The sequence below is a fragment of the Rhinatrema bivittatum genome, chromosome 18 (assembly GCF_901001135.1).
Source record: "Rhinatrema bivittatum chromosome 18, aRhiBiv1.1, whole genome shotgun sequence".
In the NCBI taxonomy this organism is placed as follows: Eukaryota; Metazoa; Chordata; class Amphibia; order Gymnophiona; family Rhinatrematidae; genus Rhinatrema; species Rhinatrema bivittatum.
Window position 1 is genome coordinate 33,709,347 of NC_042632.1, and position 25,818 is coordinate 33,735,164.

At 43.3% G+C, this 25,818-nt stretch overlaps 1 protein-coding gene across 1 annotated transcript; it reads left to right on the plus strand.

The window, feature by feature from the left end:
• The first annotated feature begins 848 nt into the window (after window positions 1–848).
• Window positions 849–25,157, plus strand: DELE1 (DAP3 binding cell death enhancer 1). Its single transcript, XM_029583609.1, has 12 exons — window positions 849–991; window positions 2,173–2,299; window positions 10,297–10,399; window positions 11,527–11,665; window positions 12,210–12,383; window positions 13,723–13,790; window positions 14,490–14,583; window positions 17,100–17,242; window positions 18,607–18,765; window positions 19,383–19,475; window positions 21,651–21,810; window positions 22,599–25,157. The coding sequence occupies exons 1-12, from the start codon at window positions 961–963 to the stop codon at window positions 22,880–22,882; spliced, it is 1,575 nt and encodes a 524-aa protein (XP_029439469.1). The 5' UTR covers window positions 849–960; the 3' UTR covers window positions 22,883–25,157.
• Window positions 25,158–25,818: the final 661 nt, after the last annotated feature.

Sequence of the window (25,818 nt, forward strand, 5' to 3'; positions counted from 1 at the left end):
TTCATGCACCAGGCGCGAACAAAAGTACGCTGGATTTTATAAGATACGCGCGTATCTTATAAAATCCGGGGTCGGCGCGCGCAAGGGGGTGCACATTTGTGCAACCTGCGCGCGCTGCCTGTTCCCTCCCCTCACCTTCCCCTACCTAACCGACCCCCCGGCCCTATCTAAACCCCCCCTACCTTTGTTGGCAGATTTACGCCTGCCAGCGGGCTGCTGGCGCGCCATCACCTGACCCGGGGGCTGGTCCGGAGGCCTCGGCCACGCCCCCGGTCCTGCCCCCTCCCTCCCCCGGACACACCCCCTCCCGCCCCTTTTACAAAGCCCCGGGACTTACGTGCGTCCCGGGGCTATGCGCGCGCCGGCGGCCTATGCAAAATAGGCGCGCGAGTGCCCTGCGCGCGTAAATCCGGCCAGATTTACGCACGCAGGGCTTTTAAAATCCGGCCCACTATGTTTACATTTAGCCCCGTGACCGTCATGTGTTCAGTGTGTCACGCATGTGACAACCATCTGTCAGGTGTGACCTGACCGAAAAAAGGTTGAGAACCACTGCCCTAAACGTACCACCTGAAAAGTGGGTGGACCACATTTGGGAGTCTCTGTAGCTGACACAAGTCTGGTCGTGTCCTTGATGGAACAATGCACATGATTGTTGGCGAAAGTTCTGATTTTGATTCGTACTGAATTTGCCTTCTGAAAGCAACAAACAGATTTTTCATAAAACGTCTCTCCTCCTCGCAAAGCTTCGCAACGTCGCCCTCAGCCCTTCCCGTATCTTTCCACTCTAGTCCGGGTGCCTCGTGTCTATGGGGCGCGCGCGGCGCCACTCTAACCTGCTCTCGCTGGCTCCGGCTGGGCGCGCGCGCGCCTGCGCACTGACCCGGCATTTGCGACGTCCTCCGGCGCGAGGGTCGCGCGTGGTTGTGGGGAGCGGGAGGGGGAGGGTGCTCTGTCGCGATGTGGCGGTTGCCGGGCCTGCTGAGCAGAGGTGAGTGGCGCTGTCGGACCGGAGAGCGGCCGGGACTTGGCGTCCTTGGGGGAACGTCTGGAGGTGTAGGTGCGGGGGGGCCCGGCGCCTGTGCACGCCTGCGGTCCGCGTGTCTTCCCCGACGCGGCCTCCCGAGCCGAGCTCCTGAAACCTGCCCGGGGCATATCGGGAGAGTCGTGCCGGGATAAGTGACAGCGCGACAGAGGTCCGGTGAAACCCCCGAGCGTAGACGTAGTATTTATTATTGTGTAAACCGGAGTTTTGAAGGTTGAGGGACTTTTCAATGGACGGCTGTCATTGTGCGAAGATGATGTAACACCTGAACCTTTCACGTCGCGGGGGGGGGGGGGGGGCGTGCCTCTCTTCCTACGCTTTCTGGAGTAGCTCCAAAAGTCATGCATAAGCAACATTTCCGGATAATTTAGCCGTTCTTCCAATTATTGATTTGATTTATATTCCGATCTCAGAGGGCTTACAGTCAATTAAAAGCATCACATCTGGCAGAGAGTTTAGTGCGGCTACTAGAGCGTTCTCTAGGTAAGAATGGTGCCTTGTATGGCCTGAGAGCCACCAAACCAATGGAGCTCTATGAGGTTTGTATGGTACATTACATTACGTAGTGTCTGCCATATAGCTATACCGGTATCTCCATATGTTTACAGTAGGAATATATTGGTCCAGAAAATCTCCTTGCCAGAAAGCTGCTAACATGCCTTTACATGTTTCAGTACTTTATCTGACAGGTTATATTCTGCATAGATACAAATCTGAAACATGCGTAAATCATACCTCATTTTGTAAAGTTTTTACCCTTAGCTAACTTTTTACTTTTTTAACCTTTTTTTGTTTTTTTTTTCTTAGTGCTGGAAACTTAACTCCATCCGATCCTGCAGTTAAGTTTCCAGCACTAACAAAATCCTGGCCAGGCCAAAGCACTTCTCTCCATCAGGGAGTACTGCTTAATGCCCTTATTTGCATGGGATTTCCATGCAAGGGCACTAAGCATGGAAATCCCTTGTATTACCTAGTTAGGACTCTTGCTGGTTAAACGTAATTTATACTTGTTACTAACAACCAATACAAAAGAAAGCAGGCCCTGTTTTTAAAATGAGTATATTGACTGTAAATAGAAAAATATGAAATATGTAACAAACATTACTCTTTCTTCTCCCCCATTACAGCCCTGCACCGTTTTCATGTGCCTCCTGGTCCAAGCTCTGCACATGTGACACCAGGGACACACAGTGAAACTGAAGTCTTTAATTCCTCTTCTTTACTCCACTTTGGACAGAGTACAAGTAGTAAGAGGTATGTATGCACATGAACAAAATATTACACTTCAAAACTCTACAGAGATAACAGATATTCACAATCTTTTATACCCACTGCCCAGGGTATAAAAGAAAGCAAAAGGAAGGCACCATTAAGTCCCCATCCCTCATGCTGATATCACGTGTGTCGCCCTCATCAAGTGACCCACAGCGAGGTGGGATATCTTAGAAAGGGCATCCCAGAAGTAGTTGCCCTTTTGGGAGTGTTTAGGGGCATTTGGGCCACCTATGCTTTAGGTAGATTGCATTATCAGTAGGAAGACCTAGGGGCTAGTGGGGCCTATTTGGTAGTATTTATTGCCCTGGCCATTCAGGTTTAGGTTTTGGGGTTTGTAATTTAATGCTTGTATTATGTTTGTAATTCATGTCTTAGCTCTTCTAGTCCCTAGTGAGAGCAGGGCGTATGAATCATTTGGGAGTCTGGGGTTTTTCATTAATTTATTTTGATTATAAATTATATATGATCTATATTTTTATTAATCCTCTTCCACCTACCAAGCTCCCCTCCTCTGGAACTCCCTCCCCTTGGACATCTGAGTAGAAACACATTTTTTATTAATTTCGAGAAGCAGTCAAAACCTGTTTCTTTAACTAGACTTTTAACATAGTAACATAGTAATGATGGCAGAAAAGGGCCAAATGGTCCATCCAGTCTGCCCAGCAAGCTTCTTATTGTAGTTAACTGCCGCGCCATGCAGATTGCCTCCATGTTTCTCTTAAGGGTAGTAGCTGCTGCACCATGCAGTTATCCCCAAGGGGATAAGGTAGCAATATTTACAGTCAAAACAAAGCGGCTGTCAAACCCATAAAAATTACCATTAGTGACATTTTCACTGGGTGAGGAGCCTTCTTGAAAATCCAGACAATGCTGCTTGACTTGCTTTGCTTTTGGAAGTGGCCATGGAAGCAGTCCTGTGCTTTTTCCCATATGTATGCATTTCATGACCACAGACCATAAAGGCTGAGGCCCATGTTGGTTGGCATCTGAATCCAGTCCCCCTTTTTGCTTCCCCTCCATAGAAGCAGAGAGCGATGTTTCTTCAAAAGCATCAAGACTTATTGGTTAAAGGTAGTATTACCCATGCCTTCTGTTAAGGATAGTAACTGCCGTGCTGTGCAGGTAACACTCATACTTATCAGTACCCCAGATGGTAAAATTTGAGGCCATCATTGGTTGTTTGAATCCAGCTGCACATACCCATTCGGTTTTGGGACCTTACATTTGGGCTAGCAACGGCATCGCGTATGTTCACCAAAGTGATGGTGATGGTGGGTGGCAATTCTACGGAAGGAGGAAGTCCTGGTGTATCTATATTTGGATGACTGGCTCATTCAGGCAAATTCAGAAGGCCTATGTCAGCAGTCATGGGTCATGCCCAATGGGTAATGGAGAGGTTGTGTTCTCTGGACTGGATGGTGAACCTGGCAGAGAGCAATCTCATACTATCCCAGTTCTTGGAGTATCTGGCAGCCTGTTTCGACACCGGATTGGAAAGGTATTTCTCACAACAGACAGGATTGTGAAGCTGCAGAACTCGGTTTGCCGTTGTTATTTATTTTATTTATTTATTTAAAGGATTTATATACCGGAAGTTCCTGTATAATATACATATCACCCCGGTTTACAAGGAACAAAACTATCGCTTCATTTAGTGGTTTACATTGAACAGATTAATCAAAGTAACAAATTAGTATATATTGCTAAACAGTTAATAAATAACATGCGAGTCAATAAATAAATAAAATGGTTATATGTTTGTCAACATTAATCATTAATAAATAAATAAAATGGTTATATGTTTGTCAACATGATTATATGAATATATGATTATATAATAAATAAATAACATGATTATATGATTAAGTACAATTCAATATTGATCTCTTCAGGAATTTTATATGCTAGGGGCTGGGGAAAGAACGAATAATTTGAAAATGTCTTTCTTCCTGCTCTTAGCTCTAAGGGAATGCTTGTTTGAACAACCAAGTCTTAAGTTTCTTTTTAAATGTAGTGTGGCAAGGTTCAAGGCGAAGGTCTGGAGGTAGCGAGTTCCAGAGTGAAGGGCCCGCTGTGGATAGTGCGCATTTCCTCAGAGAGGATTTCGCCGGTTGGGTGATTAGTCTGTTCTGATACGCACTTCTAGTCGGTTTCACGGATGAGTGTAGCTGAATTTGAAATGTTAAGTTGAGAGGAGCGATGTTATATAAGGCCTTGTGTATCAACATTATGGACTTGAATTGGATCCTGTATTTAATCGGAAGCCAGTGGAGATGATGAAGGATTGGGGTGATATGATCGCTTTTTTTGGCGTTTGAGAGAATTCTTGCCGAGGCATTCAGGACCATCTGAAGTGGTTTGGTGGTGCATGCTGGTAGGCCTAGGAGGAGAGAGTTACAGTAGTCCAGTTTCGGGAGTATGATGGCTTGTAGCACCATGCTGAAGTCTCTGTATAGAAGGAGTGGCTTTAGTTTCTTTAAGGTTTGTAGTTTAAAGAAACATTCTTTTGTTGTGTTATTAACAAATTTGTTGAGGCTGAATCCGCTGTCTATGATGACCCCCAGGTCTTTTACTTGTTGCGAGGTGGAGTACACGGAGGTATCCAGACGTTGGCTAGCGATAGGAGGTGTGGGTGGGACATAGTTTTCCGGTGCTATAATGAGGATTTCGGTTTTGTTTGTGTTTAAGACCAGGTTGAGGCTGGTCTTAAACACTGGTTGATAGCTGAAAGACATTTATTCCAGTATGACATGGCTTTGTGTAGTGAGTCTTCTATAGGGATGAGAATTTGTATGTCATCCGCATATAGGAAGTGTATTAGCTTGAGGTTGGTGAGTAAGTGACAGAGCGGGAGAAGATATATATTGAAAAGAGTCGGAGAGAGGGATGATCCTTGCGGTACCCCCCTCTTGGATTCGATGGCGTGAGACTCTTTGTTATTTATCTTGACCTAGTATGATCTGTTCTCCAAAAACGATTTGAACCAGTTGAATGCTGCTCCTGTGATGCCAATGTCCGTTAGGCGTTGCAGGAGGCACGGGTGGTTTACGGTATCAAACGCTGATGAGAGATCCAGAAGAGCGAGGAGGCAAGGTTGGCCTTTTTCCAGATTAAAGATAATAGTGTCTGATAGTGAGGCTAATAGCGATTCGGTATTCCTAGTCTTACGAAAACCAAATTGGTTTGAGGTGAGGATGTTGTTTTCGTCAAGAAATTCTGTAAGTTTGTTAACAACTTTCTCCATAATTTTGGCTATCATAGGGAGGTTTGCTATGGGTCTGAAGTTAGCTGGGTCTGAGGTGGAAAGGTTGGGTTTTTTGAGGAGCGGTTTGAGCATGGCTAACTTGAGTTGGTTAGGGACTTGGCCTTGGGTGAGAGAGCAGTTAATGATGTCTGCAACAGGTTTGGCTATGGTGTTAGTGATCAGACTCAGTATGTTTGAAGGAATATGGTCTGATGGATGAGAGGATGGTTTTATCTTCTTGAGGATATTCTCTATTTCTAATGTGGATGTGGGCTCAAAGGTGTCGAGCACTGCTGGGGTTGTGTTGGGTTGTTGAGCGGTTGAGTGCGATGGTTGTTGGGTGGTTGAAAGCGATGATTGTTGGACGGTTGAGTGCGATGATTGTTGAACGGTTGAGTGCGATGATTGTTGAACGGTTGAGTGCGATGATTGTTGAACGGTTGAGTGCGATGATTGTTGAACGGTTGAGTGCGATGATTGTTGAACGGTTGAGTGCGATGATTGTTGAACGGTTGAGTGCGATGATTGTTGAACGGTTGAGTGCGATGATTGTTGAACGGTTGAGTGCGATGATTGTTGAACGGTTGAGTGCGATGATTGTTGAACGGTTAGGTGCGATGATTGGGGGCTGTGGTTGATTACGTGGTTTGGATGTGTAGATGATCCCTTGAAGGGGTCTAGGAGTGAGGTGATTTTATTGTCCAAGAAGTCTGCTAGTTCGTTCGCTTTGTTGAGAGCTTGATCGTCTGGAATGGTAGGCGCCGGGGGTTTAGTGAAGGTTGAAACATAGGAGAAAAGAGCTCTTGAATCAAAAATGAGGTGGTGGATTTTTTTTGGAGAAGAATTCTTTCTTGGTTTTGTTGATGTCGTTTCTGTATGAGTTGAGGCCCGATTTGTAGATGAGGAGGGTGGTTGAAGATGGGGTTTTTCGCCAATTTTGTTCCTTGCATCTCAATTCATGTTTTCGTTTTTTCAACTCCGGAGTGAACCAAGGTTTCCTGTTGTCTTTGTTTGGATTGATATATTTAGTCATCATGGGGCACATTTGATCTGCAACCTTTTTAGTGATGTTGGTCCATGATGAAGTTGCTGAGTTGGCGTCGGAGAGGTCGAGGTGCACTAGTTCCTTGGCCAGGTGTTCGCTGAGTTGGTCTCAAATAATCCCAAACACTGTGCCCAGTGTTTGGGATTATTTACAGGTCCTGGGTTTGATGGCATTTACACTACACTAGATCTAGTTCCTTGGTTTTTGCGCATAAGCGCCCCCTTCAAAGGGCGTTCCTATCCCAATGAAATCCATTATCGGAGAAATTTCAAATTCTGTTAGCCCTCTGGGGGGGGGGGGGGGGGGAGGCCAGGTTCAATCTTTTGTGATGGCTTTCTTGGGCCGATCTGAAGCAAAGAGTGGAGCTGGAAGTCCTGTCCTGGAGTGGGTGGTGGTAACCACTGATGCCAGCCTTGAAGGGTTGGGAATTGTTTGTCAGGGACAGATGGCTCAAGGCTGATGGTCAATCAAGAAAGCATCATGGTCTATCAATCAATTAGAGACTAGGGCGGTTCGGTTAGTGTTACTGTCTTTTTGGCCACGGTTGCATGGATGAGTGGTGCATGTCGTATCGGACAGTGCAACAACAGTGTCTTACATCAACTATCAAGAAAGAACCTAAAGTCAGAATGTTGCGCAGGAGCTGATTTGCTGGGTGGAGCAACACCTGGCGGCATCTCACATAGCCAAGGTGGACAACATTTAGGTGGACTTTCTCAGTCTGCAGGGGCTAGAATCCGGAGAGCGGGAGCTGGCAGAGGAGGCGATATGCCTCTTTCAGATCAGGGTATGCTTCACATGGATTTGATGGCGTCGAGACAGAATGCCAAGGCACCCTGCTTTTTCAGTTGCAGGAGGGATCACGGAGTGGAAAGAATTAATGTGCTGGTTTTACCATCTAGCCCACAGGGATCCTTCTGTATGTATTTCCCCCATGTCCCCTGGTGGGACGAGTGACACGAATAGAGAGACACCCTGGTGAGGTGATTCTTGTGGCTCCAGAATGGCCAAGTCGACCATTGTTCGCAGATCTAGTAAATCCTGGCGGTGGACAGGCCATTGAGGTTCGGGCATCTGCAAAGGTTGTTCCGTCAGGGTCCAATATTTTTGGATCAGGCGGATTGCTTTTGTCTTGCAATCTAGCTTTTGAGAGGCATTGCTTGAAATGGAAGAGTTATTCCGAAGAAATCATTACCAAATTGCTGCAAGCTAGACGACTGTCTACATTCTTGGCGTACATTAGGGTGTTGAGAGTATTTGAAACATGGTGTTTTGAACAGCGCATACAACTAACTCAAGCATTGGTTTTGCATATGCTGACATTTTTGCAAAGAGGTCTGGGAAATGGACTGGCTTTTAATTCCCTTCGATTACAGATGGCAGCCTTAAGCTGTCTTTGGAGTAAAGTATAGTGAGTGTCCCTGGCTTCTCATCCAGACGTGGTTCAGTTTCTTCGTGGTGTGAAGCTTTTGCGTCTTCCAGTGAAGAAGATATGTCCCTTGAAAAACCTTAATCTGGTCTTGCAGGTACTTTGTGGAGCTCCGTTTGAGCCACTGAAGAGGGCATCTCTAAAGGATCTAACCCTGAAGGTCATCTCTTTGGCTATGTGTTCAGCCAGAAGGATTTCAGAACTTTAGACATTATCGTGTAAAGACCCTTTTCTGCAGATTTCAGAGGAGGTTGTGTCATTGCATATGGTGCCTTCTTTCCTGACAAAGGTGGTGTCTTCCTTTCATCTCAGACAGTGGAGCTCCCTGTGTTTCCAAACTTGGATGCGTCTACACCACATGAGAAGGAACTTCATTTATTGAATGTGCATTGAGCCTTGTTGACGTATCTCAAGATTACCAACAATTTTCGGAAATCGGATCACCTCTTCATACTTTGCATGGCCCAAAGAAGGGGAATAAAGCTTCCAAAACAACTATTGCACGATGGCTGAAAGAGGAAATTGGCTTGGCATATATTCGTAGGGATCAGCTAGTGCCAAAAGGGCTGAAGGCCCACTTAGCTTGGACGCAGGCTACCTCCTGGGCCGAGTGTCAGTTTTTCCACAGGAGAACTGTCAGGCAGCTACTTGGACGTCGCTCGCTTTCACCAGACATTACTATCTGGATGGCCTGGCTCTGGAGTCAGCTGGTTTGGGGAAGAATGTACTGTGAGCGGGGCTGTTAAGTTCCCGCCCAGTTTAGGGTAGCTTGGTATATACCAGGCATCTAGACTGATCTAGGGTATAAACATGAAAGGAAAATTGGTTCTTACCTGCTGATTTTCGTTCCTCGAATACCACAGATCAGTCTAGAGCCCACCCATTCTGGAAGCCCACTTTCATATTCAGTTTGTATATAGCAGCTATATGCAGTTTGTACATAGTGCAGAGAGTTTGTTACTCGTTGGAAAGTCTATCATTCATATTTGACGGAAGAGCTTCATTTTCGAGGACTCCACCTTCCTCCATGCTCATTTCAAGAGGAGGGTTAAAATTTGTATTGCAGTTGTTCTCATCTTGGCTTGGGTACAGGTCATACTGAGGGACTGCAGGTGGTATGCTAGATTAAGTAGCAATGTCAGTAAAGCTTTTCTTCTGTCTCCATCTGCTGGCAGGAAGGCAAAGCCCAGGTGTCTGGACTGATCTGGGGTATGTCAGGAAGTATTTCTTCACGGAGAGGGTGGTGGATGCCTGAAACACCCTTCCGGAGGAAGTGGTGAAGACCAAAACTGTGAAGGATTTCAAAGGGGCGTGGGATAAACACTGGATCCATAAAGCCTGGAGGATGGGAATGAAGAGAAGAGGTATGGGGGTGGCTTGCGGGAATGACGGCTACTACCTGGTGATTAATACCCTTATTCAATAAACGTTCACACGGTTAATGTGACTCCAACATTGCTCTATGCTTCAACGGCAAGAGGAAAAGAGGATTTGCATTCGGGCAGCAACCAACAAGGTAGCACAGTCTGGGTAAACAAATAAGCATGGGAGTAGCTTGCTTGTTGCGGTTATTACCCTGAACCAATTAAGCCTGTTACTTCACTTGGAAAGCATATCCAGCGCAGCTCACTGCTTCAGCGGCAGGGGGGAATGAAGAAATAGGATTTACATCCAGACAACATCTAACAAGGCATTGATCTGAGCAGTATGCGTATACAAACATCGGGGTAACTTGCTCGATACCACGGTTACTACCCTCAAACATCACTTTGCATTTCCAACACTGCTCTCTGCATCAATGGCAGGGGTGGAAGGAAATTAGAATCAAAAAAGTTACCAATAAGGGCCCTGAACTCAGTGGTCGGAGTAACAGATAAGTATGAGAAAATAAGTGTGAAAGCTTGCTGAGCAGACTGGATGGGCCTATTGGTCTTCTTCTGCCGTCATTTCTATGTTTCTATGTATGAACAGGAATGAAAATTAGCAGGTAAGAACCAATTTTCTTTTAAGCAAGTGTGTTTCTTTGTCATCCTCTACTCATTTCTTTCCTTCACTTCATCAGTCTTCTAATGCCACTTTTAAACTTCCTTTTTATGTGTTTAAAAACAAGTCTCTTTCCTCCTCTCTATTTTACTGTATTGGCTGGTTATTTCTTTCATTTACATCTTTGTTCTCTAGACTATTTTCCCAGCTTCTCTTAGCTTTGTTTTTCTAAGTTTATTTTATGTTATCTTTATTTGTGACTTTTGTTCATCTAGCTCCAAGAATGGAAACGATCAAAACGACCAGAGAGAACGAAAGACGTTTAGGTCTTTCCAAAGACAACCACCACAGTACTCTGCTCTGGATGCTTTTGGATGGGTAAGCAACAGCAAACAGCTTTGGCCCCCTTGGGGATAGGTTAATGACTGCAGTGCACTACATTGTTAGAAATGGTCTCTTTAAGTAGTAGCAGAATAGCACACAATGATTTTGTGATAGCTGAGAATATTTATTAGCCAGAGAGGACTGAAAACTTATTTCCTGGTAAATTTCATGCTTCAATAACATAATTGTGGTAATATTTCATTTGAACACTGGAGGCTTAATTTTGTATTAAGGAAGACAAAACTCCATATTGTATAATTTATAGATAGGCATGCAGTATTTATTTTATTTGTATTTCTTGATCTCTTACTGCCTAAGCTCTAAGCAATTTACAATTTTCAGACATACACAACCGAACAAATAAAAACCGACAAAAAGGTTATAAAACCAAAAACAAAATTTTTTCATGAGACAAAAAATAATAAAATTAATAAAAAGATAAAAATTTGTAAATCATTAAAAACAGATTAAAAGATTTTGTCCGAAATAAATCAGAAAGCCTTAACTTTCACTGATCAGTTAGGTTAATGTTCTCATGGTTAAAGACCATGTGATCAGTAAAAAGCCAATTTGAATAAAAATGTATTATGGTCACTTTTTCTGTTTTGGCTCTCCTCATTCTGTAGTAGAGAGAGAAAAAGGATATATTTCTTTTTACATTAACTAGATTTTTCTTTTCCTATTTTCATAGATATATTTGCATTGGGATATTACTTGGTTCCAAACTGTTTTGAAAACCACTGCATGTGGAGCGTAGGTGTTGGCATTCGGTATTGTCTTGATTTCATGTGCAGCTTTTGTTCTGTAGATGGAGTCCTGATGGATTCTAACGTTGCGCTTATTTTAGGAATTTCCCTAAATCAGTGTTTCTCAATCACTGCCTCATCTGAAGGGCCTGGTTTTCAGGATATCAAAAATGATTATGCATAAGATTGATTAGCAGTATTATCCCCAATGCAAATCTATCTCATGCATATTCATTATGAGTGCCTTGAAAACCAGATGTGTTAGAAGTAAAGTTTTGAGACCAGGTTGGGAAACAAGGCGGTGGTCTGCATGTGTAATGTAGAAACAGATGAGGTGTATTTTACTGGTATGTTATGATGGACATTTTTCTGCAGGGTGCCGCAGCGGTAGTCTTTCTGCAGCTGGCCAGACAAGGCCTGTTTCTGGGCTCTTTGCAGGCTCCTCATAGAGAGAGAAGTCTTTCCTGGCATCGTTGCCTAAACAAGCTTCTAGATTGTCTCCTGCAACATCAAGGTACAGCAATCTGGACTCGGGGAGCTTCTGATAAATATTGGAACCTTTTTCTGTCTCTTGCAGTAGGTGTTCCCATCTGAATTAGAGTTCCCTCTTTTTCATACTAAAGGGTTATAGTAAGTATCTTTCAGCACCCCAAGACAAAAACTTAGATTGTACTTGACTCAGTATCTTGAATGGGATGCCATATTTAACACTTTCTAATCCCAAGCTCTCAGAACCTGTTGCATTTGGATAGATGGGCTACCTAGAAATGTCAGTGCTACTGTTCTGGTAGAGAGTGCTTGTACTGCAAGAGTCCATTAACCAATCATGTTGGAATTACTAAGTGAAGCCTTTGTAGCTTATATGGGAGCCTTTTTTGTTTTAGCACATTTGATTCAGCAATGATGCACAACATATGATGATGCTTGTACATGCATTGCACTGTTGTGTCTACAGACCTCTTTGGTAGCTATTTGTTTCATGATTGGTTTTCTGAATCAAATAATGTGCATCTCTGAGCTTATTTTCAAGGTTTAAATGTTAGTTCTTTGTGTTTCAGCACTACGCAGCCAGATCGTGCCTAAGCAAAGTAAAGCATCATGTATGAACGAATATGCAGTGCAAGAATTAGTCTCGAACAGCTTCTCCAGCTCACAGACTGGAAATTCATCTCCTGAGAGCTCCTCCTCCTCCTCTTTAGGGGAGAATGTGACCTACAATAGTCCTGTGGAAGGTATGGTTCTTGCTCTTCACACCCCGATAGCTAAAGTGTGGGATCTGTTCCCCTCTCCGCTACAAAGTTAAAACCAATTCTTGTTTGCAGAAAACCACAGCAGCCAAATACATGCTAAATGTATCATCAGTCCACCAGTTGTACATTGGAGGCCTTTCTCAGATGAGACACCATTTTTCTTGTAGAGGATCATGTGATTTCAGTATAGTTTCAGTCATATTAGATCTTATCAACCCACCAGATAGAAGAGAAAAATGAGAAAGATTATGGAGCAGGCATGGCAGCCTCTAACAAATCATTGCACTAGGTGAGAGGGAAGATGGATGGGGCAAACAAGGGGAGTAACCATTTGTATGATCTCTAAATGATCCAGGCATGATCGCCGAAACATAGCTGAAGCAAGATTAGCTTAATTTATGCTGTTAAGTTCATGGTCTGCTTGGTATGTATTAGGTTAGACCAGTTAGGAGTTGTCATATAATTCAAAGTTTCTATCTTTGATATTTTTATTCTGCCTTTTGTGGCTGGCTAGCCACTTCGAGGCAAATTACCTAATAAAGTGTTTTCTTTGATATCAAGAATGGATTTTATTAATGTCTGTACCTGACCTTTTGCAGTAATTCTTAAATGCTAAGGAGAAACAAACTGAGCCTTCTTTCTCCCCCCCTTCCCCACCCCATCCATCGGTCTGCAGTTGGCATAGTGTCAGTAAGCTGTAGGCTGTGACAGTGCAGACGTACAGTGGGAGCTGTGCTCCCAGTTCCCTTAACTCCTTCTCCTCTCCTGGTGGCTTTCTGTTTAGAAAAGGAAGCACATGCCAGAGGTAAGAAACAGCTGTAGGAACCAGTTGCATTGCTTTCATGTGTTCCTATGCTGTTGATCTACTGATGCTAAGCCTGCTGCAGTGCATGAAGGGTAAAGACGTTTCTCGGCTGAGTCAGCTTTATGCCCAAAATGGTTTACATCATAAAATGAATAAAATACATCTGTGCACGTGGGCAAGATGACCAGCTGCCGAGGCTGCTTCTCCTTGCATGAGGGCCAAAGTTGGGTGAAGAATAGCCAGTACCTAATGCCCTCCTTTTGAACTCTGGCACCAACATCAAGCTCTTAGGCACCTAGCTTGCTTCATGGTACTGAATGAGGTTGCATTCTATAGAATAGGAAGTTGACAAGTGAAACAGTAGGACCTGACGCAATGAGCTGCTACAGAAATCTGAGGAAGGAATAAGGTTGATCAGTGCTTACCTTACGACTGGTGTTTCCCCTCTGCTGTTTCTCATATCTTCCACCACCCCATGACAACATGTCACTAATAGAATTTCATATCATATTGCAGACGAATTTTCCTTCGTGAGCAGCAGACTCACCGGATGTGGCTTAGAGCAAGAGGAGATACCCCCACAGGTAATTTCCAGCAGTCAGCACAGATGTCTTGCTTCCCTGTTTAATTTCCAATTAGGGCCTACCAAAAGGACGTTGACCAGATGACCGATGAGTGCCTGGCCTTCTTGCCCTTACTTTAAGTGACCCGCAAGCCAGTTTCCAAGTTCTAAAACATTGTGGCACTATTTTCACCTAAAGGAAAAAGAGACCAGATCTGACTTTGTTCTGGTGCTGGGGCTCAGTAATACAGGAGGGGATTGCATTGCTGCTTCTGTGCCTGGTGTTTTTAAGTGTCCTCATGCAGTGTCAGTTTGCTCTGTTCCTTCATTGCATGTATTCTGTAATTCCTTTCTTTATGGGTCAAAGATATTTTTAGATTTTGGGGGACCAAAAAGTGTGGCCATGCCTCTTGTGCCATCTGTTCAGTTACTCTGGCTGTTTTTCCTACTTGGGAAGCCCAGAGTACTGGTACTAGCTTGGGTTTGTAGTTTGGCTCCATACTGATCAAAAGGGCAAGGCAGGGGAGATCATTCATAAACTCCACTCTTCTTTTGCCTCAGCACTGAGAACCATTAAACGCAGAAATACCACCCACAACAAAAAATAAATGTAGGAAATGGTAACAGAAGAAAATCTCTAATGTCTCTCTTTCTGAGATTAATTTTCTCACCTTTGCATTAGTTTTGCTCTATTTGACTTGTGTTTTGTGTCCCCTGACAGGAAGAGCCCAGCCTAGGAGAGTCTCTGGAAGATGCAGCCTCCAGGCTGCAGGAAGTATCCCAAACCAGCGTCTCCGTAATTCTTAATATTCTCGGTAACTTGGATCCAGACTGCTCTCCTGTGCCAAACTGTTTTGTCTCTTCTAAAATGAGTTGATTTCCTCCTTCTCCCCTCCACGACACAGAAAGCTCCCCTAAAATTGTTAAACTCCAATATAAATTCTCCAGTGGGAAACGCTTTAAACCCTGCTTCTCTGGCGCGCTGCCTACACGTTTGCGAGTCATTTGGCACAGAATAGCATAATGGAGTAGTAAAGAAAAAGGGAGCCAAAGAAAACAAAGGAGAAAGTGATGGCCAAAATATCTGAAAACTATTAAGATAAACTGAAACAAACCTTAAAATATCAGTAAACCCTTAGGACTCTTCTGTTTCCTCAAATGCTTAAAACACTATATGATGTAGTCGTAGGTCCTTAATCTTTGTTTCTATAGATACTAGCTGAAATCTGCAACATGTTTGCAGGTGAATTAATTTCTTTATTCTGTACATATAGGATTTCTAGTTATTCTTTCACCTACGACTATAACAGAATCCCAGCTTCAGAGGAGCATCTAAATTGGGGGGGATCAGTACTGGGGCTTCCTTTGGCTCCAGTCCAGCTTCCCCTCCCTATCCCAGTCCCCTCCCTCCGTGCTGCCCTGATGCCAAATTCCCTGTCACCCACATCACACACTTATTTATTTTTTAAAGAAAATTACATTCAGGTTCTGTACAATAAGTTTTTACCTAAGGCAATGGAGGGTGAAGTGATTTATTCAAAGTCACAAGGAGCAGCAGTGGGGTTTGAACCTTGATGCATCCTGGCTCTGCTGATGCTAATGCTGCCACAACCAGTGCGGCCCATCTCCACAATTACACGACCTGCCTTGGTTTCATTCGTTCTCCCCACCGTACTTTAGTAGTGATATTCTTGCTTTCAGTGGATTCAGATAAATGGGAGGCTGCAATAACAGGAGAGGCCACAAGGTGGCAGTGTGTCTGTCCTAGGATAGTACATTTCAAAAATCCACACTTCTATGCACACACTACTTGAAAAATTAGTTTTTTAAAAAGTACACCTCAATGAAAAAAATCAGTTTCAAAAATTGGGTGAAATAATTTTCTACACTTTTTCCTCTAATAAAAAAATGAGCCTTTCCTAGAATAAAATCTAGGGAAGGTGTTAGATGCTTTTGTGGACCATACCTCAGGTAGAGCTGGGCAAGCAGGGGGTTGGAATCCTTGGTCTGGCTCAGCCCGAATTCTCTAGAGGATTGACATCCAGGGGTCTGGTTCTCTCAGTCCCGCTGAAGTCCTCTCTTCTGGGTCTTCCCTTCGTTGGACACTGACCAGCTGCAGGGAAGTATTTTTTTGTTTTCTTTGGGGTGGTCAGCAGGACTGTCTATTTTAAAAAAAAATAAATAATTAAAATTTCAAGGAGGCATAGCTAGGGGGGACAGCAATCCTGCTGTTTGAACTCACAGGAAGGGAGAGGCCGAGGCACTTCTGTGACCCGGGGAGCCATTTGAGGTGACTGGGATGAAAGTTTTTCGGTGGGTCGGTAATGTGTAGGTCACATGGCTGTGACCATGGGGCACGGGAAATGCTACAGGGCCTGCAGGGAAAAGAAATTGCAGCTCGGTGCAGCAGCACGTTTTTTTGACGTCTGCCTCCAGGTTAGGAGGAAACTCCGGGTTGGTATGGAAGCAGGCGAGCCACCCTGTCAATAAATAAATCTGGAGGTGATAAGCGGGCCATTTCCAGTAGCACAGGAAAAGTGACTATTTTGCCTCCACATGATATCAAGTAACAGGCTTCAAGCAGAATAAGCCACCACTTTAGTTTCATCCAGTCTTGCCTCCTTCAATGTAGAAACCACTAACCGCACTTCTTGAGAACAGTCAGGAATCCTGTCCTGACTGTCATCTGTCAATTGTAAGAAAGGTGGTTGTTAAAAATTGTATTAGGTGTACAGCCTAGTGTTTGTGTGTTAGGACTGGTATTGGTTCTGAATGTCATAAACCCAACATTCAGCAGAGCTTGTAGTAGTAGCTTTTCAGCCTTGTCTTTCCGGTATCTCTGGCATTATGAAGTCTGACTTTCACACCTGCCTAGTGCAGTTTCAGGTGGAATCTTTGGATCTTGCACAATGGGACTTGGGCTGGTCCTTTCCTGACCTAATTTTCCTACCTATGATTATTTGCTGCTTCTAATTCTGGTCTTCAAATTCGGGACAGTGATAGAAGCAACACATTGGACAACTATAGTAGATGTAATGCAGATTGTTGCATTGTATGATGATCATATTTGGTACACCCACAGCAGTTGTGAATGTCAGGTGCATATGGTATGCTTTCTGGATTAGTGCACAGAACTGAAGCATAACAAAATTTGTTATGCTTCAAAATTTGTTATGCTTGGGTGTACCAAATATGATGAGCCCAGTGATATCTGCACAGATTTGTAGCTTAATTATGTTCAGGTCTATCTTACTTGCCATTTTCCTCATGCTCTAAACCAATTTTATAATCCACTGCATTCAATGACTATAGTCCATAACATTCTTTACAGGTATTGAGAACTCCAGGGACGGTGACTACAACACAGCTTTCTTCTGCTTCCAGGCAGCCGCTGATCGGGGCTACAGCAAAGCCCAGTTTAACACTGGTGTGTGTTATGAGCAAGGAAAAGGTGTAGCAAAAGATATGGAGAAGGTATGGAGCTGTTTTGGAGACCTGCAGAGAGATTCCAAACTCATAACACTTCTGAGTCATAAAACAAACCAGTTAGATGGCACATTACTTCCTGTTGGGGGAAGGTCTGATTCACCAGTACAGGATTTCTTGATGGACAATGCCAAGATGACATTCCAGTGTATTTTGTGACATAATCTAGACGGAAACCCTTGTGCTCTTCCTAGCACTGGAGGCGAGAAATCTGTTGAGCAGTGTAAATTCGGTTGTAATTGCATCCTGGGACATCTAGAGCTTCTTTTATTGGTCTGTTCATGTGTGATGAGAAGACCTGTTTCTGTGGCAGACATGGAACTTGATCATATGCAGATGAACAGAGAATCTGCTATTAAACATAAGAGAATTATAGTGGAACATTCTTTTCTGCCCAAATGTTGTACCAAAATTAAAGGGTGATAAGAGAGGAACTTCTCCAGGAAACCCCATACCCCCAACAGATTGTTCACATTCACCTAAACGTTTCTCATCTTCTACCAAGAAAAACATCTCGGGCATGGTTCACTGCTCAGACCCTGCAAAATAAGTCTGTCTGTCACATGAAGGTCTTTACAGTCTGATGCCCATTGCTTTGGACTTTAGCAGAAGTTCATCTTCCTTTGGTTAGGAAGCCTAGTAAAGACTGGAATGGGTAGACTGAGTTGTCCAAGCAGTCCTTAGAAAAACAGATAATGTTGTTCATACGACCAGAATGACAGATTGTGTGTATGCGTGCATATATGTTCTGTTAGTATCCAAAACTTACTCAATGCTTTGGGATAGCTAATGTATGCATTGGAATAGACTTTTTATGTTTGTATGCATTGATGCATTTTGAATGCTGGTTTTTTTTTTTTAGTGCTTTTCAACACATGTAAAAGCATTTAAGGGATGATTCAATCCATCCGTCAGTCTGTCCAGAAGCCCAATAACTTCCCCTAATGTACCCCAGTCAGGTACAAACGTGGGAGGAAGATCCACCATGGTCTCATACGGTACACTATTGAAAATGACCAGAACTTGAGGTTGAGATTATTTTCAGTAGGGTAATGTTGAAAATCACTAGAAAATCCCAGCAAACGTATGGTGTTGTCTTCCTCCCTGGTTATCAAATATATCTGTAATTGATGACTACTGCTCTAATGTTTAGTTAACGGAGCAGTGTTGGTGAAGCTCAGCAGACAGTTTATCTTCTGCAGAGTGTCTCACAGTGTCTTACTTCATGATACACATGGTGCCAAATGTGGCATTGATCAGACCCCCTCCCCCAACACCCCTCACAAGTAGGTGTGTGAGGGGAATGTGTTTTTTTTTCCTCTTTATGACTAGGTTTCCCTTTCTGTTGCCAGGCAGCTTGCTATTACCAGCTTGCAGCTTCCCAGAGACATAGCATGGCATTATACCGCTACGCCAGGTATCTTTTACACCACAAGGCTGGTAGAAATGCAGAAGATACGCAGAAGGCATTGACAATGCTGAGACAAGCCGCAGAAGCTGGGCTAAAAGAGGTGCGTCTCCAGTTGGAAGGTGCTTCTTTCTATTTTATTATTTAATAATTTCATGCGAGCATATCAAATTGGTTTACAGTAGTTAGCAAAAATTCATTTAAAAATATTTGCATTTCCAAAAGAAGAAAGGAAGTAGATGCATAGTTTCTTAATGTTTTAGTAGGCTAAATAATCATAAAACTTAAACAATTAGAGAGGCAGTAAAGTAAAAGTAGAGATAATAAAATCAAAACTATATACATTACCTTGGTATAAAATCAGTAGTTTGAAATCATTATGTTAACAGCTCTTGGAAGCCAAGTTTGAATGCCCTTTTTAAATATTTTGATGTCAGCTTCCAATCGAGTTCCTGTGGAATAGAGTTCCATAGTGGGGTCCAGCAATAGAGAGAGTTCTTTCTCTTAAGTTATTTAGGGAAGGAATTGACACCATCCCTGTGCCGGTTGATCTAGTAATTCTTGAAGGGGGTGTGGAAATGAAGTGATGAAGTTAGCCATTCAGTTTTTTCATCGTAGAGGTGCTGGGCCCTGTGTTTGCCTGGCAGCCAGTGAAGTACTCTCTAGCAGTTTGGGCTATGTTTCTGCTGCAGTGATCAGATGTCTTTGTCTTTGATGCAGGCACAGGCTTACCTGGGTGTGCTTTATACCAAAGCCCCTCACTTTGATCCACAGAAAGCAGTCAAGTACCTGTGGCTGGCAGCTGAAAACGGGGTAAGAAATAATTGCTGAGATGTGCAGCGGAAGCCCCCAGACTCACTCAGTCTTGCAGATGGCTGGCGAGGAAACTCAAAGCTAGGATGCAGATTGGAATTATTCTGCATTGATGACAGGAATATGGGGAAATTATCGATCCAGGTTCGCCTCAGAATTCCTCAGCCATGATGGCATCTGAGGCAAGGAACATGACTTTGATTTTCATTGTGAATCTGGTAGCTGATTATAGCACTGATCTGCAAACCTGGACTCCCAGGTTTTATTTTCCCCATCCTTAAGTTATTAGGCAGCCAACTTATAGGTATTTAATTTAGAAAATATATATCTGCTTTTTTAGAAAATTCAAAAACATCAAAACCCCTAATAAAATAAACTGTATCCCCCAACCCAGAATCTGCTGCCTCAAACAGATAGGTAAAGCACAAAGTCCTCTATTTCATCTGCACTGTTGTAAAAAGGCTCCCCTTTGTCCTTTCTTCAGATACCTGGAAACACCGTCTTTGCTTCTCAATCTGTATTCTTACTACATTAGCCTGCGCTCTTTAGGTTCAGAAACATTTTGTGAATCTTTCCTACTTTGTTTATTAAACACTTGCAAACCGCCCATCAACATTTCTAGGCTTTCAATCTCAGAGTAACAAACGCTGTGGGTATCTAGCAGCTGGAAACTTATAGTAACATAGAAATGATGGCAGAAAAGGACCAAACGGTCCATCCAGTCTGCCCAGCAAGCTTATGGTAGCATCTGCCGTGCCATACATGTCTCCCTTGTAATGGTATCACCAGGGGGTGGCAACTGCTGTGCCGTCAAGTTACCCCTATACTTAGTTTCCCAAACCATTAAAGTCAGGGCCCTTGATGGTTGCTGTCCAATTCCCCATTATCTCTTGCCGTTGAAGCAGACAGCAGTGTTGGAGTTACATCACAAGTATAAGGCTTATTGGTGAAGGGTAGTAACAGTTGTATCCGCAAGTTACCCCCATGCTTATTTGTATTCCCAGACAGTAAAATTCAATGTCTGAATCTAATTCCCCTTTTCCTCTCTTCCCCCTGCTGTTAAAGCAGAGAGCAATAATGAGTTGCATCAACTTGGCCAGGTTCTGGAACAACACAGCGCTTATTTCTCACAATTCAAAAAATGTTGCTATCATTGTCCTTCAGTATCTTGGTAAAGTTCTGGAACAAGCAGACCATTTAATGCTGCAGCGATTGTGTCTCTGTAGCTTGGTAAAGTTAGTTCATGCCACAGTTCATCTCTCGCTCTCTCCTTCTGACCTCTGAGCCAACACCTGAAAATGCTTTTAACTATTAGTGTGTTAGGAGTTTCCCTTCAGAGATGCTGGCTGCTTGGTAATCACCTGAAAGAATGCTGGGAGTTGTAGTATCCTGTCAGTGGCCATCTTCCATGCCCAAAAGGGCACGTATTGATGCATCTAATGTGCAGTATTTTGAGTTTGTAAATTCAAAATAATATAAATGAGGTGAAGAATCAAGAAAATCTGCTCATTATTTACATTTGCAATGTTAATTTTCCAATGCTAAAATGCACAAAATGGCCTTTTTGCAAGAAACTTAACCACACCTTTCAGAGATGTAGTTGGGGGGTTTTTTTGCCTGCGGTTTCACAAGAACTTTTAATGCAAACTTAACATGAACCTGATTTGTATATCGTGCAAACTGTTATCACAAGAAAATTATCGTACATTAATGAACCATTTCTGCGATCTGCCCTCTGAGTTAGTACATTGGCCTCGTAACCTGTTTGTGCTCAGACTTTAGAAAGTAAGAGTTTGCGAATTGTCTGGCATATCTCTGTGTACGTTGATGCTATATAAATAATAACTATACATTGCTTAAGTTTACTAGTCACATCCAAAGCTGAGTAGTAAGTTACAGCTGTTGTGTACTGGTGCTGAAAGCTTTCAAAATTTCAAAGTGCAATCTCTGTGTATTGATTGGGGGGAATAGGGAGGTAGGAAAGTGATCCATGCTTCGTAGTCACTGATATCCACAGTAAACAACAGCTAAACTCAAAAACAGCTAGGGTCATTCTCCCCAGTTATGTTTTTCAAAAAGATCCCAGCTTCCTTACTGAAGTGATTCATAGCTCGGCATCATGTTCCCCTATTGTAATTTAAATGTGTCCAGGTTTTACTCATGTCGTTTGTTCAGGATTCTCAAAGTAGATACCATCTAGGAGTATGTTATGAGAGTGGTTTTGGTGTTCAGTGGAACCACGAAGAGGCAATAAAACATTATGAGACAGCAGCAGCAACAGGAAATAAACCAGCTCGAGAAATGCTGAAAGCCATCCACCAAAAACAACTGCAAGGTACTCTCACTGTTCTTTTCATAGAAAACTTCCAATTCTGAATTCAGATCAGGAAAGGGTCTCTGGACACTTGAGGAGACTTGGAGCCTGCTGGAGTCTAATGCTGGCTTGTGTCATGCACCGCTAGAATCCAGCCGGATTCAAAAAGGGCGCTAAAGCGAGAAGCTGGTGCCGCTGGGATCCAGCCAGACAGAGAGGGCACAGCTGGCGGGAAGCTCATGCCGCTGGGATCCAGCCAGACAGACAGGGCGCTGCTGGAGGGAAGCTCGCGCCACTAGGTTCCAGCCACACATGAGCTTCCCGCTGCTGGCGGGAAGCTCATGTTTTTGGTGTCCTGGCTACTGCTGGCAGACTGCGCTGTAATTTACACTACTGGATACTTGAGCTGGGTGTACATTGGGCTGGACTCTCACAATTAGGGATTGTGATATCTGTCAGGGTCAGCAAATTAGTACTGGAGCAGCTACTGGCTCAATGCATCAGTTTGGCTGGAAATATGGAACTGCGGGGTCAATGTATTTAATCTTTAAAATCAACAAAAATTTCTAAGCATTTTTTCAAGGATTTTCATTTGAGAGTTTTTTGAAATAAAGTTTGGACTTTGTGGTTGGTAAATGATTCTGTTCGGTGCTGAATGTGATAGCATAGGCAGCACGTTTATGGGATGCCAGGCATTTTTTCTGATTTATTTTTGGACACTCACTTTTTGAACGTGCTTCTATTTAATTCTTCTTGTTTTATGTAGTAAAAAATGACAGTTTGGATGTTTTGGTTTTCTCCCTCAACAGACCTGGTATGTAGTCATGCCCCTCAGCTGACTCTGAGAACAGCATCATCCAGCCCGAGTCTCTCTACTCTGGACAGAATCAAAGTACTGGGCCAGCCATTGCGTGGGCAGCCGCCATCTCTCGCTGCGGGCGGTGCGGCGTTCTATCTGCCACACTCCTGGAGCACAGGAAGCCTCGTCGGTGGGGGAGACAGTCCAGCTGCAGCATACATGGACAGCCTGGAGCCTCGAGCAGCCCTCAGTGTGCTTCCACTCTCTTCTCTCAGGGCAATCGGTGTTGGATGACCAGAGGGATAGCAAAGAGCACATAAAATGAGCACTTACAACAGGTACCCTCCGGGCAGCAGCTCCTCCTGCCCAGAATGTAGCAGTAGAACTGCAAAGTGCTGTATACAAGTGCTTTATCTGCTGTTCTCTGCCTGGGGGGGGTTCCTCTGAAAATATTTCTAATCTGAACAGGCATATTTATGATTTCTAGGCACATTGGGGGTAATTTTCAAAAGGAGTTACATGCGTAAATGTAGCTACTATTGTAGCAATTTTCAAAAACCCACTTACTCAAGTAAAGTGAATTTACTCCAGTAAACCTGGTTTTTACTCGAGTAAATGCTTTTTAAAATCAGGCCCATTATAATTACAGCAGCTGTTTCAGGAATATGGTGGGGCTTGTTTGTGGATGCACATCTCATTAGACTGAGGCAGGTGTACAATTGTAACCCACTAAACTCTGGCTTCTTTAAGTGCAGTGTAAGCTCCCACCATCTGCTTCCCCAGCCAATGTAATCAGACATACAGTGTTCCTAACATCTTAGCAGGATGTCGTATAGTCAGAAGGGAGACTGGCTGAGGAAGCCCTGTCACAGTAACAGTGATGTTAGTGTAGATTGCTTAACATCTGATACATTGCTAATGTAACAGAGATGAGTTGCTGCTTATGTGTATGAGAACAGGCGAGTCTGTTTCTGCCACGATATAAAATCGTAGGAATAAAACTGGAAATGATGCTAAGGGCCTATGGTAGTTTACCTAGCTACAGGTGTTAAGGTTTATCAGTAACCCTGTTTTTTTTTTGGCCTGGCGGTTTCTTCATGCTTTTTTGGGCTTCCAGCTCATTGGGAACAGGCCTTCAGTTTCCACTACATGGGGTAATGTTCCCCGTTTTATAATTCCTCTCCCAGCGCAGTTCAGCCATCTTGGCAGCAGCCCTCCTCCAAGGGCCATAAACCGCAGCTTCGACTCCAGACATGGAGGATCCTAAACTTTGGCCACTAGGTGTCGCTATTGAGCAATGACGGTGAATTCTCCTGGCTCCTGTCAGCATTACCTGCACAGGCAGCAGAAAGCTGACAACCGGGCTGACCAGTAAGATTGCTTTTCTACCTTTCCTTAGAGTAGATGGACTTAGCTATACGCACAATGTTTTTTTGAAAGAGCAGTTTTTGGGTGTTTTGTTTCTTATTGTTTTCTGATGTATTCTGACATTTTGACATCTTGTTTTCATTTTGGTTTGTGAATAAAATCTATTTGCAGTAATCTAAGACTAAGGGGTTTAGTGAATAACGACTCTGTACTGCTCAGCACATGGCAGAAGGAAGGAAGGGGCAGCGAGAAAGCTCCCACGCACCAATTTTACTTCCTAATCCCAAATCGGCTTTTGTAGTGTGACCCTTCAGAACCTGCACTTCCTCAGGGGTCAGAGCTTACCCAGCTATTTGTTATGTGTCAGAAGGGATGGGGCATGGGTGGATACTGTGCTGCAGTGCCTTATGGAAACAGAAGTCAGCCTTCATTTCTTGCATCATCAGTACAAGGAAGCCCACAGCCCAGGGGATCTCTTATTTCCGTTAACATTTGTTTGTAAGCATCAATTAACAGGTACTGATTCATGGGTTTGCCCAGACTTAGCAAATGAGAGATCATGTGTAGTATTTAAAGAAGGAACAGAGAGAAATGCCTCCTCCTTTATTCAGAACCACATTTCCTTTCTGCTTTACAAAAGAACAGGGTAGGGCTTTGCTTGAGGGAAGCAGAACTCATTTGGTGACACACAATTTGCTGTGCTTGTATTTTGCTGGTATTGCATCCCTTTTTTCTTATCGCTAGCTCTTTGTTTCTCATATTTTTACACTTTTTGGAATGGCATAAAGCTTGTATGCCTTTTTCTTATAACCACTCCCTTCTGTTTAAATCTCTTTACTTGTCTTTCCTTTGGAGGTGTTTTGTATGCTCCAGTATCACCATGATGTCTGCATGGCTTTCTGGGGGGTTATTGGAAGCAGTGCCCTGATTTATTACAGATTCAGAATAATGGTTTTCAGAAGCTAGGGGGAACTTTCAAAAATGTAAAAAGTCTTTAGATTGAAAAAGAGGGTGCCAACTGAATAATATAAATTATTTGTGCCATTTGCTGTTTTAAAATCACATAAATGTTGGCTAAACACTCGCTGTCATTTTAGAAAGTCTATAAATTTGTTGCCAAAAGTCTATGTGATAGTCAACAAAGGTTTTTATTTTGCTGCAAAAATGTTTTGATAATAAAGCTATATTTGTTTTTTCTTAGCCATGAGTCTTTTTCTTCATACTTCTGTGTTTGCGTTGTTTTGTAATGAAAGTTGAAGACCACGGCAGAGTCTGACTGTTTTAGAGATGGCTCTGCTCTTCCCAAACTGCTGAATTCAGCGCAGGTGCGGCTCCCAAACTCTCACCAAACTCCCTACACCGAGCTGGGAGGATGTGGTCGGCTGGGAAGAGGGGCTGTCTACTTCCCCTGCTCTGTGGCTGGTTTTAAAAACTGTCGGGTATTGACACGAAAATGCAAACATGAAATAGGAATTTTCATTTTCAAGTGCACTAATAAAAAAAAGAGCAGAATAACAGCACATTGAGAAAAATATCCAGTGCACTGCCTGTAGGTGTCTCATTGAGGTGAGTTCTGTTTAAATCGCTCTATCCTGTCAACCATAAAAATGCTTTATTTTATGGTTTGCTGTCTGGTGCAGTTTAAATAGGTAGTGCACAGGATTTTGTTGATATTCCACTCCTGTTTTATTAGCATATGTCTTATGTGGATAGTGGGGCTTAGCCTCTCACGTATACTTTTTAACTTTTAAAGTGGGCCAGTTCTGTGGAGCTGAAGGTTTTCCTGTGTCTTCAGCAATCACACTGTATCCCTTCAACGACCCGGAGTTATTCTGTTAATTGTGTGACATATTTTTGTGTCA

What these genes read in the sequence shown, in the direction of transcription:
- DELE1 (XM_029583609.1), top strand. Translation starts at nt 961, where the DNA reads ATGTGGCGGTTGCCGGGCCTGCTGAGCAGAG. An exon ending in CGTAATTCTTAATATTCTCG is followed by an intron (nt 14,584 to 17,099) that starts GTAACTTGGATC and finishes CATTCTTTACAG; the next exon opens with GTATTGAGAACTCCAGGGAC. An exon ending in CAGAAGCTGGGCTAAAAGAG is followed by an intron (nt 18,766 to 19,382) that starts GTGCGTCTCCAG and finishes TCTTTGATGCAG; the next exon opens with GCACAGGCTTACCTGGGTGT.